This window comes from Rhagoletis pomonella, unplaced genomic scaffold (genome assembly GCF_013731165.1).
Source record: "Rhagoletis pomonella isolate Grant_MI unplaced genomic scaffold, Rhpom_1.0 Rhpom_scaffold_00002, whole genome shotgun sequence".
Classification (NCBI taxonomy): domain Eukaryota; kingdom Metazoa; phylum Arthropoda; class Insecta; order Diptera; family Tephritidae; genus Rhagoletis; species Rhagoletis pomonella.
In genome coordinates this window covers 6,595,310-6,606,749 of record NW_023458556.1, presented here as the reverse complement: position 1 = coordinate 6,606,749, position 11,440 = coordinate 6,595,310, and the positions used below count along the sequence as shown (strand labels likewise).

At 34.9% G+C, this 11,440-nt stretch overlaps 2 protein-coding genes across 2 annotated transcripts in view; one reads left to right on the top strand and one right to left on the bottom strand.

Annotated features, from left to right (window-relative positions):
* The first annotated feature begins 853 nt into the window (after nucleotides 1-853).
* On the top strand, nucleotides 854-1,929 carry LOC118734545. The gene is made up of 2 exons (XM_036464259.1): nucleotides 854-1,215; nucleotides 1,287-1,929. Exons 1-2 carry the CDS (start codon nucleotides 995-997, stop codon nucleotides 1,447-1,449), a joined length of 384 nt encoding a protein of 127 aa, XP_036320152.1. The 5' UTR covers nucleotides 854-994; the 3' UTR covers nucleotides 1,450-1,929.
* Nucleotides 1,930-4,294: 2,365 nt separating this feature from the next.
* Nucleotides 4,295-11,440, bottom strand: part of LOC118734419 (tyrosine-protein kinase hopscotch-like) — an 8,772-nt gene continuing 1,626 nt past the window's right edge. The window contains exons 2-15 of the mRNA XM_036464141.1: nucleotides 10,811-10,971; nucleotides 10,627-10,719; nucleotides 10,449-10,559; nucleotides 10,222-10,382; nucleotides 10,015-10,152; nucleotides 9,821-9,942; nucleotides 9,260-9,469; nucleotides 9,055-9,185; nucleotides 7,997-8,726; nucleotides 7,737-7,895; nucleotides 7,482-7,654; nucleotides 7,251-7,418; nucleotides 7,016-7,189; nucleotides 4,295-4,992 (exon numbers count right to left, since the gene is read on the bottom strand). Coding sequence (XP_036320034.1) covers nucleotides 7,045-7,189; nucleotides 7,251-7,418; nucleotides 7,482-7,654; nucleotides 7,737-7,895; nucleotides 7,997-8,726; nucleotides 9,055-9,185; nucleotides 9,260-9,469; nucleotides 9,821-9,942; nucleotides 10,015-10,152; nucleotides 10,222-10,382; nucleotides 10,449-10,559; nucleotides 10,627-10,719; nucleotides 10,811-10,971 — 2,502 coding nt within the window. The 3' untranslated portion in view covers nucleotides 4,295-4,992; nucleotides 7,016-7,044. The remainder of the gene's footprint in view (nucleotides 4,993-7,015; nucleotides 7,190-7,250; nucleotides 7,419-7,481; nucleotides 7,655-7,736; nucleotides 7,896-7,996; nucleotides 8,727-9,054; nucleotides 9,186-9,259; nucleotides 9,470-9,820; nucleotides 9,943-10,014; nucleotides 10,153-10,221; nucleotides 10,383-10,448; nucleotides 10,560-10,626; nucleotides 10,720-10,810; nucleotides 10,972-11,440) is intronic.

Genomic DNA, 11,440 nt, shown 5'->3' with positions numbered 1-11,440 from the left:
TAGGGACACGATACCGAACCGAAAGTATCGATATGGTACTCATTTAAAGTATCGCTGGAAAAATATCGGGTACCCATTAATATCGGAATAAAAAGACTCGATATCGCAAATATCGATACCAAAATCCAAAAGAAGAAATATCTGAAAAAGTTATTAGAAACCTCCAGGCGTATTTCCGCCATGAAAACAGCTTCTCGTAAAAACGCCCTTTGTGGCACAACATCATCCCCTTTCTTCTCACCTCCTTCGCCTTGGAGAGCATTACGTCAAAATCATGTGTTTGTTCATTATTTGGAAAAAGAACAGTTGCTCGAATTCAACATCGAACACGGCATGAGCATATGATTTCGAACTCGCGTAAATGTACACTTGCTAAATGCGATAGCATGAACGCTCTTCGAAAAAAATGTTCGAAAGGGCTAAATGTAGCATTTTAATTGCAGTAAAAACGCTGATAAAACGGTAATACTTTTATATAAAAGAACTACTATGTTGCCCTGACGTCATCAGTAGAAACGGAACCATGACGAAAAAAAGGTCGCAACTAAAACCCAAAAATGTTGCCATGCTATGTTTCTTAAATAAAGATAATTGTTTTTAGAAAGCAGAATACGTAAATATGTTAAGAGCTACATGTGGCAAAAACAGCCCATTATACAATGCACATTCACCCTTTTTGTGTTTTAAATTTGGAAAATTTTCGACAGTGAAAATGCATAGTTTTGAAAAACTATCGATAGTGAAAAAAAAACAAAACCATCGATAGTATTGATAGTTTGCCACGCCACTATTATTGGAAACATCGATGTTTCCGATGCATCGGGTAGCACCGCGCATATCTATTATTTATTTACACAACAAACATATCAGCTAAGAAGAATTTAATAAATTATTAATTAAATTTAATTCGCCGTGATATCAGCTACTTAACAAAAGTTCGTCACAATACCTATAACTTATATTTTGAGGACATTCTAGGTTATAGCATCAACACATGACTGGCGAAGATACCAATGATCCGGAGTGTCATAACTCGAATAATGAAGAATACTTCATACCAGGAGCAGAAGAATTGGAAGGCCTCTATTTGCTGCTGGAGAAAGGCACTATTCCGGAGCTACAGTGGCAATTTCCCGGCCGCCAAACAATAAATACGGAAACTACTGGGTCAACGTCCAAAATCGAGCCTGCCACAACTACAAATGCTGAAACAGAGTAAGCTAGCAGCAAAGCTTGGAAATATACATATGTACATGAAGTGTTCACTAAATAAGTTTTTTTTTAAGGCCGGCCGCTAAAAATGATTTTGACTTTAGCGACGATATAGCCCAGCCTCAAATGCGAGTAAGAAGTCAAAATTCGACGCCAAAATCTACGAAAAAGAAAATTGCAAATTTTGCGGGTGTCATGGAGGTACTGAAAAAGAAGAACGCCGAGGGATCTTCATAAAAAAACAATAAGGAAAGGGGTGCGGGGGGGTTGTGGGGATGAAACAGTGTATTCCAATCTGCATAGATAGGATTGTGCTCATGTTGTGGAGGGGCTAACGCATAAGGGCATTATATTTAATCACAACAGTCAACCACAAAAGTTTACGTACAGAGAATTTTTCACAATAGTTGTGTTTTCGAATTCTCCAGCAAAAAATATCCACTAAGACCCCTTTCAGACACGTCAAGTCTTGATTAGCTGCGAATAAGCAACCAATTTATGAGCTGTTCATGATACCTGCACACTATTACTGGATTCACGTACCCGTACTTTTTATGAGAGCGAATTCTTAGAAATTAAGTTATTTTTGCTTTTAACAATTTGCCAGTACGAAAAACAACTGGTCGCATGTTGAAGGATAGAGTTTAAACTAATAAGGAAACTGTTTGTGGGTTTTTATGGTTGAAATTGACGAAATAAACCTATTTAAATATAAAATATATTGTTTTATTAGGAATTTGCTGCGAATAAACAACCAATTTATCAGCTGTTCATGAAACTTGCAAACTTTTACTAGATTTGCGATCGCGTACTTTTTTGGATATTTTTTCTGAGAGCGAATTCTTAGAAATTGAGTTACTGGAGAGTAGCTGGCCAGTTACTGGATAATTTGTAAACAAACAGCTAATGTATGTAGTTTTTTATTTTAATTCCTTTTAAATAAATTTAGTTCATACCACAACCAAAAATTAGATGTCTAAAATTTGTGCAAAACACAGGAAAATTCAATAAATTTGCGCACAAATTTACAAGTTTTATAGCCCATCGAACATAAGTGAAATTAATTACCGTGGATATATGCATATATATTTTTTTTTTGAAAGGAAGTTAAACATTATTATTTTAATATTGCCCGAAGAGGTTCATAAAGCAATCTCTGGTGCCGACAGCATATCGACAGGCCTTGAGCGGCTTTCACAGGGAGTCGGTCGCAAGTTACCAAGTCTCCCGGCCTATGAATGCCGTTCTGGACACAAAACCACCTGATAACCTAAACTCGTACCAGACTAGGGGTAAATACATATGCCTACCGCCTCGAGACATCTCTTCACGTGCCTACTGCACTCGGGCCCTATAGACGTTGCACGCTTCTTGGGTCTTCCGTTAGTTGAGCTTGAGGTCAACGATTGAGGAATTAGCCGATCTGGGCTGGCTTATAGCCGCTAGAACAAAAAGAAAAAAAATTGGGTTAGGCCACTACTGCTCTTATGGCCTCATATACACTAGGGTGAAACGATAACTTGTGTATTCTTTAAGTAGTTTTGTAATAGTGAAAACGTTACCTTGTGAAGTCATTAAACGAAAAATTGCGAACATTTTTTGAATCCAATTTTTTTTAAGTTTGATACAGTGGTAAATATTTTTATTGTTTCGATATATTGAATTGAACCAGTCAAGTCAAATCGTTTTGAAGCTAAATAAAATACAACTGAACCAAAGTGTGAAACAGTTGTTTACTATTCAGCATACATTCGCGATAGTGCAAATTTTTGTTCGCCCTCGCGACTAACTTGTTATGAAATTACCCATTAAATTCAGGCCATGGAAAATACCGTTCCTCAAAAAGATTCAACTATAGTGTAAAATGTAAACAAGCATATTAACTCTCTTTTCACTTTTCTATGTTCAAATGAAGAAACAAAATTGTGATTTTGACCGTTAATTATATTTTAATACCCAGAAGATAATTTAGGTAGGCTCCAGAAGGGCTGAAAAAAGTGCTTCCTAGCATGCCTTCTAGAATGCATAAATTTATATTATTTAGCATTACAAATGAATTTCAATAAACATATTAGGGGTTTTCATCTAAAATTTGGAACACTGTTGCAACTGCCCAACTGATAATGTTATTGTAAGAAATTCACACAAAACGTGATACTTGAATAATTCGCGCAACACTGCGGCTGTGATTGTAACTCGAACAAGCCTAAAGTGATAAACTTTGGTTAAATAGATTTCCATACAAAGTTTGACAGTTCATTTATCAAAATGATAAATTTATCGCTTTATCAAGTTTATCAAGTATTTATCACTTTAGATGAAGACCCCTATTAAGTTACAATAACACATATTTGATATAAATCTTAAGCAGATATGTACTTCAAAGATGTATGATGTTTATAAATTAAAGAAGCAACTTTAAAAGAACTCCTCCAAAAGGCCTTCTGAAGTACGTTCTATAAAAGACCTTTTGAAAGGCCTCCCATGGATAACGAAAGAAGAAGTCCTTCAATTTGTGCCACTCCGTACGAAAAAGAAAGGAGAAAGGAATGTAGGGTGGGAGGCCTCTTCACTCTCAGGCAGGCCTTTCGGAAGGGTTTTTAACACCTGAAATTATCTACTGGGTAGTTATAAATTAAATGTAATTGTTATTGTCGTTGGTGTGGCAAAAAAGGTAAATTCTCCTTTTCGTTTAACGTTGTATTATAGAAATCAAAATAGCTTAAATATTAGAATGGAAGTGCAGTGAATTAAAAAAAAGTTTATGAAAATATATAAACAAGGATCACATGCTTTGGAAGCCGATCAAAATATATGTAGTGTAAATTCCTCGTTAAGCAAATAATATCACAACTACAGTGTGGGTGTGTCACACTTGTCTGGCTATCAGGTTGTCTGGTTGAAAATTATTATTCTGTGGTGTATTTTAATGTTGTAGACTGAATAAAAAATATAACGACATAACCTCATCAGCAGATAAGCATACAGGTGTGAACGTACACAACATCATCAAAAACTTGTATTTTCTCCCATACAAAGTCGACCCAGTCTAATGTAGGGTTCCAACTAAATTACAAAAGAATTGTATTTATACTCGTGAAGGTTTTATTCCAAACATTTTAATTTTAATCGAAGGAAAAATTCACAAAAGCTTAGATATGGCGTTCTTAAAATATACTTTACTCTAAAACAAAGTTCTGGTATAATTGTAACGTAAATATAACCATATGAATTCTAAAGAAACTAAGACACAACATTGTACATACGTATGCATACATATTGAGGCAATTGAGAGCAAAAGTGGCCTAACCTGGAATTTTTTTTCTGGTAGGTAACGTAACTTCTTTAAATAGTTTCAAATGTGATAGATTTTAAAGTAAAGGTCGCTTATTCTTTTATTTGATGAAGCTCTTTGCCTTAAAATAAAAGAATAGGTGACTTAAATTTTAAAATTTATCTGGTTTGAGACTATTTTAAGTAGGGGAGCATACAAAAAAAAATTTTTGGGTTAGGCCACTTCTGCTCTCATGGCCTCATATATGTATGAATGCACTTACTTACACTTTTCTAAAAATGCAAATCTTAACTACCTACATATAATATGTATATATACCAAAGTAACACCTAATTTCCTTTTCAGTTTTAACTTAAAAACTTATAAGTAAATTAATTAATATGTATGTATGTACATAAATTGGCTGGGCCGAGGTGCAAGTACCATATTTAATAGACAAAGTAAATTACTTGCATTTGTAAATTTCATATGGTCCGTGAGATTTTCTGTAGAAAGTAGGAAAAAGTGCGCATTATTTCATTGGGAAATCAAAGCTTTAAAATTTTGCATAAAAATAAAAAACTTCTGTAATAGTAAGAAAATCATGGCAGTTCTTAATAAATCGGCGTTGTACACAAGTAAGAAACGAAAAATAAAATATAAGGACTTAGGGTGTATTCGAGCTGCAATTAGTGCGGCAGTGTTACTTTTCACGTTTACGCGAAAATTTGGGTGACACTGCCTATATCAAGCGTTCGAGGAAAAAAATTGTTTAAGTCTTAAAGGACGGGGCTTGTTCAGGACAATTTCGGGATTAGTTCGGGACCATTTCGGGGCTAGTTGGGGGCTAATTGGGGAGTAGATTGGGTCCAGTTGGGGACTAGATTGGAACTATATTATATATATAGTCCCAAACTTGTCCCAAATTAAGTCCCAACTGGTCTCAAACTACTCCCCAAATATTCCCAAACTGGTCCCCAATTAGCCCCGAGCTGGTCTCCAACTAATCCCGAAACGGGCTTGAACAAGCCCCGTCTTTTAAGACTTAAAAAATTTTTTCGCACTCATAATTATTATGAAACGACTTTTATAATATAAGTCACAAAATAAACGTCTTTGAAGATTTAAAAATATTTATCTCAATAATTGTTAGCGACTGTCAAAAATTTCTAGCAGTAAAAAGGTACGAATTGGCAGCAGAAATGTAAAATTGTCTCACCAGAGTAAAATTTTTTCACCTTTTCTACTGATTGACATAGGCCCTCACTTCAATATTTTCACAACTCAAAACAGCAAGAATCGAGAAAAACTGCTTTAAAGTTTTGAATTTACACATACTCACATAGTAAACATGAATACACATTTTATTCTAGTGAGATACTGGTAATCCATGCAGCTACAGCATAGAATAAGGGGTAGCGGTAATTTCTGCATGTTTAACTTAATTTTTGTATTTTTTGGATTATGACCCTATTGAAGTAAATGAGCGATATGTATTCGTTCCCACGACAGTTGGGTCTAAGTATCGGTTACGGCCCAGATTTATATTTGACCAAGGACTGTCACTCCAGCAACACTCCCAAAAAATTCTTTGGGGAATACATAAAACAGCGAAATGTATTTGTATGCACATAGGTACCGAATATGCATATCTTACTGAGAACGAACTCAAACCCAACCTTAGTTTTCCAACGTTCATAGTATATTGGAAATACACTCGAAATGGGTTCGAAAAAAAATTTAAACCAATCTCATTAAAATTTAAATTCGAGAATGGGCTGGATTTCGAATTCATAACGAAGGGAAAATACATTGGATAACGAAGGTTCCGTTTTGCTGCACATTTTATGAAAACTTTTATTTTGATATACAGGAAACAAGTACAATTAAAAACGAATAGTTTCCAAAAATAGTTTGTCTGCCTATTTCTGTGCAGTGAAAGTCCAATAAGTTCTGCGGCAGCAATATATAATCGCAATTCGAAATCAAAGGAAGTCTATGATAATTTTAGTTAGGAGAAAATGAGATGGTTCAAGATATGAAAGAAGCAAAGTTGTATGCTTCGCTTTGAAAGGATCTTTTTGTATCTATAATAAAACTCATAGATTTACAACTTTACAAAAAACATTTTAAATTTCCACACACAGCATAAATTTTGGTGAAAGGATATATCTGACCATAGCCAAGATATATAGCCAACTAAGGAAATATTTTGAAATCTGATTTCTGAAATCATATCAAATAGGTAGGGCCTTTTGTTTTTGGTGATAACGATATACATACATATGCTGCCAGAAGAAAGTAATAAAAACGTTCTATGTGTACTATTACGTTTAAGTATGGCCTCATTCATTCAAAATAAAATAAATTTAAAAGGCTTTATAAAGTGGCAGGTTAATACTATTTTTCAGTTTATAGAGCATTTCAAATATATTTTAGTTTATATGATTTTCGGCGATAGAGTGCATTGAGTCATTTTCTCGTGAGGATTTTCTTTGAATACTAGAACGCACTATATTAAAGCTTTACCGTAATAATTTTTTTTTTAATTTTGCACGTTAAATGGCTGCCCCTTCGAACATAATTGACCGAATAGAGTCAAGCAACGCCGTAAAAGTAGGCCGTGCCTTTGGATCAGCTTGCCAGCATGGCAGCATAAGTTTGTCGTATACAATTTGTGGACACAAATCTGGTTTTCTGAGCCTAGCAAGCAAAAGGAAAAAGACTTTAGTATCTACATAATCTAATCATTGTTTATACATACCTTTCACCCAGTTGAAGTCGTTGTAGAAACTCATCTTGACTAAGCTCCCGATTGGGAACCAGATTTGGCATATCTCCGCCCGAAAACGTTTCAAACATAGTCACACCATAAGACCACACGTCTGATTTCATGGAGAATTTATTGTATGCTATGGACTCTGGCGAATACCTAAAAATTGCGTGTTCAAAAACATTGAACCAAATATATTATTCTCTCATATTAAATAAATACCATTTAATGGGAATATCACGTTGGCTAAATCCCCAATAGTAACCATCTGCATTTGCAAACTGTGATAGTCCAAAATCGGATATTTTAACATAATCTTTCTCCTTATCCCACAAAATGTTTCGTGTTGCCAGATCTCTGTGTATAATTTTTTTACTCACTAAGTATTCCATGCCCTTTACATGCAAGTTAATTGAGAAAACGAGAAACAAAAATATTAATAATCTCCAGCAATGAAAAATAGTATACAAAACAAACCCTAGCAATGTCACTGGCGAAATGTAACAGCTTATTATTGGTCAAATTGGAGGTTTTTAAAAGTACAAGAAACGAACCTCCAGACACGTATTCCATTACGATAGAAATGGGCTTTCGGACTGAATATTTAATTTTAACAACGTTCGGATGATTCATGGACTAAAAATATTAACAGCAATTATTGTTTTGAGTTCAAAAATAATGTATAGGTATATGAATGTATTGATGTACATAAATGTTATGCCTTTACTATTATTTACCTGCATTATTTTTATTTCCCGTAAGAAATCTTTTGGATTCGATGTAGCTTCAGGTTTAAATTTCTTCACTGCCACTTCTTCTGGCGCTGTATTTGGATCGTTGTAACGTAATTCGCCCCAATGCACAGTGCCATAATGACCCTGGGCTACTTGTTTAATAATAATAACTTTTCCAATTGGCAATGTTAAAACCCATTGTGTATCATCCCAGGGGCGACCAGGCATTCCAGTATGTGAAAATCCTTGATTGGGGGAAATAAACGGTGTAATCGACTGACTTGAGAAAGCATCGCAATTCCCACTATTTTCATTGTCCATGTCATTATCACTATCACTATCTTCGTATGGAAGATGGTCTTCGCGTTCGTTTGTGAAAATACGTTCATAACTAGGCCTGTACCTTCCTATGAGAGTGTTTAGCGTACCGAAGATATTTCCTGTTTGAAACCGATTGGAAGCGTCCAAACTCCAGCCGTCAAACATCATATTAGAGATCTCTTCTGGACAACATTCGCTTGGTTTGAGTAGTATGCCACCGGTTCGAGACCGATTCATTAGTAGCTTTTCAACAATTTTGGCGGGTTTCCCAATGCATTCGAGCTCTTCCAATATGCTCTTACCATATGCAAATATCTCCCAAATAGTTGTTGCGAAGGCCCACTCATCTGCACACTCGTCCCCGCGAACACCATCGGGATTATTATAATATTCCTGAGGTATCCAAGGTAAACTAAGCGAAATAAAATTATAACTAAGTGAATAAGCAAAGAATTATAGTCTGTTTTTTTTTTTCCAGAAAATAAGCACTGTGTTAGAACTCGTGCGTCGGGTTCTCTATAAATTTTTCAAATGGTATAGCTAGTTGAATTTGTACGTACAATTGTTCGTAAGCGGGTTAATAACTCGGTTTCCCCATTAAATTCATTAAACCCACTTAAGCAGTTAAATTACGATTTTTTAAAAAAGGCATTTTCATCACAACGTGGAAAATAGGTCAAGCATTTGGTATTATTTGGTTACAGACACTTTAATTGCACCACCTGCAATGCGCTACTTACTCTTCGTGGGAATAAGCACGACGAATTCCGGGATCGCCAATTTTCGTCTCGATGCAATTGGATTTCAGGTCGTATTTTGTCACGTACAAATTAGAGCAGCGAATAAATCCATGATGCATATGTTTCACTCTCTGTGTGTTAAGATTGAAAAAATAATAAATTGTAACTTATAACCTAAATTATGATGTATTTAAAAATTCCATACCAGATATTCGATACCTCTCGCCAAATCATATACAATAGATATTAGCATTTGGAGAGATATTTCGTCTTTGTTCTTTCGAAGAAATTCGTCGAGTGGCGCATGATAATACTCCATTACCATTGTATAAGGAGTATTTAAGGTTAAACCATGTAGTTTTAAAAATTGCGCTGAAAAAATTTGACTACAAAAGCTGGCCAAGTCCGTGAACTCCTAAAATACGAAAATTTTACCGTAAATTATTTTCCTTTTCAAGTTTTACATACCAATTACAGTAGATATAAACTTCATATATCGATGGTTCTGTGCAATGACGACACAGTTTAAAATTCAAAAAATAAAAACCCATTCTACTGTTAAGTGGCTCCTTGTCGAATCCATATCTAATCTTTTGTGCTTAATTCAGAAGCCCTTACTGCTTACTTTAGTAAGGGATGGAAATGGATTAGAGACGAGAGCCACTTAACAGTAGTAACAGTTTTTTTTTTTGAATTTTGAATTGTGTCGTTATTGCAGAGGACCATTTTTATGTGTACATACGACCACTTTTCTGAACGTAATTACCTTGGGGTTACTTTCTGATAAAAATATCTTTAGCATAACACTAACGTCTTTGCAGACGCCTCCTTGGATCCAGTCTCCACGAACTAACATTATTTTACCGTTATCGCACATACGTTCTGTATCTATTTTAGAAGTAAAAAAATGTCCAGCATTTTTTCAAAAACAAAAAGTGAAAAGTGTATGCTTTTACTTACTCTGATACCATCGCAGATCTTGTTTCCGATCAAATATTTGGACTTTTCTTTTTCGGAGTTCAGCATCACTTAATTCCGTGTCAGTCTTCTTTGGTTGTAAATTTTTTGGCAAACAAATTAGCAGAAGTGGTGCCTTTTCTATGTAATCAATGGTATACAAAAACCGTTTAAACTGCATAAAGTATTTAATATAACTTTGTTAATTACCGTATTCTGATGGCCATAGAATTTTTGTTGAAATAGAGTTCCTTAAATCCTTTAAATCATCAAATGCTTTTACGCCATCGTTTGAATGTAGAAGCCATTTGTTATTTTCTCTGGTTATTTTAGTAGTGAGTACATCCACCGCCAAACTTTTTTCCAGTTTACTGTATGCATGTAATTTAAAATTCCTAATAAATGTTCTTATTAAATTTTAAAAGTATTTTACTCACGTCTTCGCTTTGTCAATATAATATACATCGTATTCTTTTTCGCATTGACGGATTAGGCAGGTGGCACCATTTAGAGATAGTTCTCGTAATTTGGCGAAGGAAAACGCACCACTACATAATGTAAAAACAAAATATTACTTACAATAAATTACAAATTTTACAGATCCGGATGAAATACCCAATTGGTCCATGGCATTTGAGGTCCTTCAGTTTTTGTAAGGAGGGAGTTTGGAAGTTCGCACACAAATCAGTCATCCACTTCGCAGTTAGTCTTTAAGTAACATTTACAATTTAATTTTTTTGATTAAAAATTTAAGAAATTGACAATAAAAGATAATTCTGGGTTTAAGATGCATTTTCACCTTGAATAGCCCGATATATATGTGATAAAGGACTCTAATTCAGTCCTTGAGCCAAATTGCATGCGATAGCCCTGGGGTAGTCCTGTGATCTCCAATAATGCACACACTTCCCCTCCGATACATATTGCAAATATATCCTCGATCTTTGTCAATAAGGTCCACTACAATAAGACAGTAATGTTTGTATTAGTATATAAGTTTATGACTTTGAAACATTAACGAGATAATATTCGGCGATATCATAGGTGGTTATTGTTGTTCCAACAGCAGTATATTCTAATCCCTATCTGGTTTCGTCCATCTATCAATCCTTGTTGTCAAACTGAACTAACGGTGGGCCAGGAAATGAGAAGTGTGCTAATGATGGTAAGGTATACATATGTACATCAAAATGTAGCACGAGTCTGGGTACCGCATGTGGTTGACACATCGCTACGTAGTTTTCCTTGCAATACCCAATATTCATATGTACATATGCATGTAGGGTAACTATGCTAGTGACCGGACACCACCTAGTGACCGGACACTTTTGTCTTTTTTGCCTGAAATAAGAAAACCGTTGACAATTTTGAATTTTCAAAATATGAAATCGAAGGCGGCCTTGATTTGTAACGGGACCGCAAATATCAT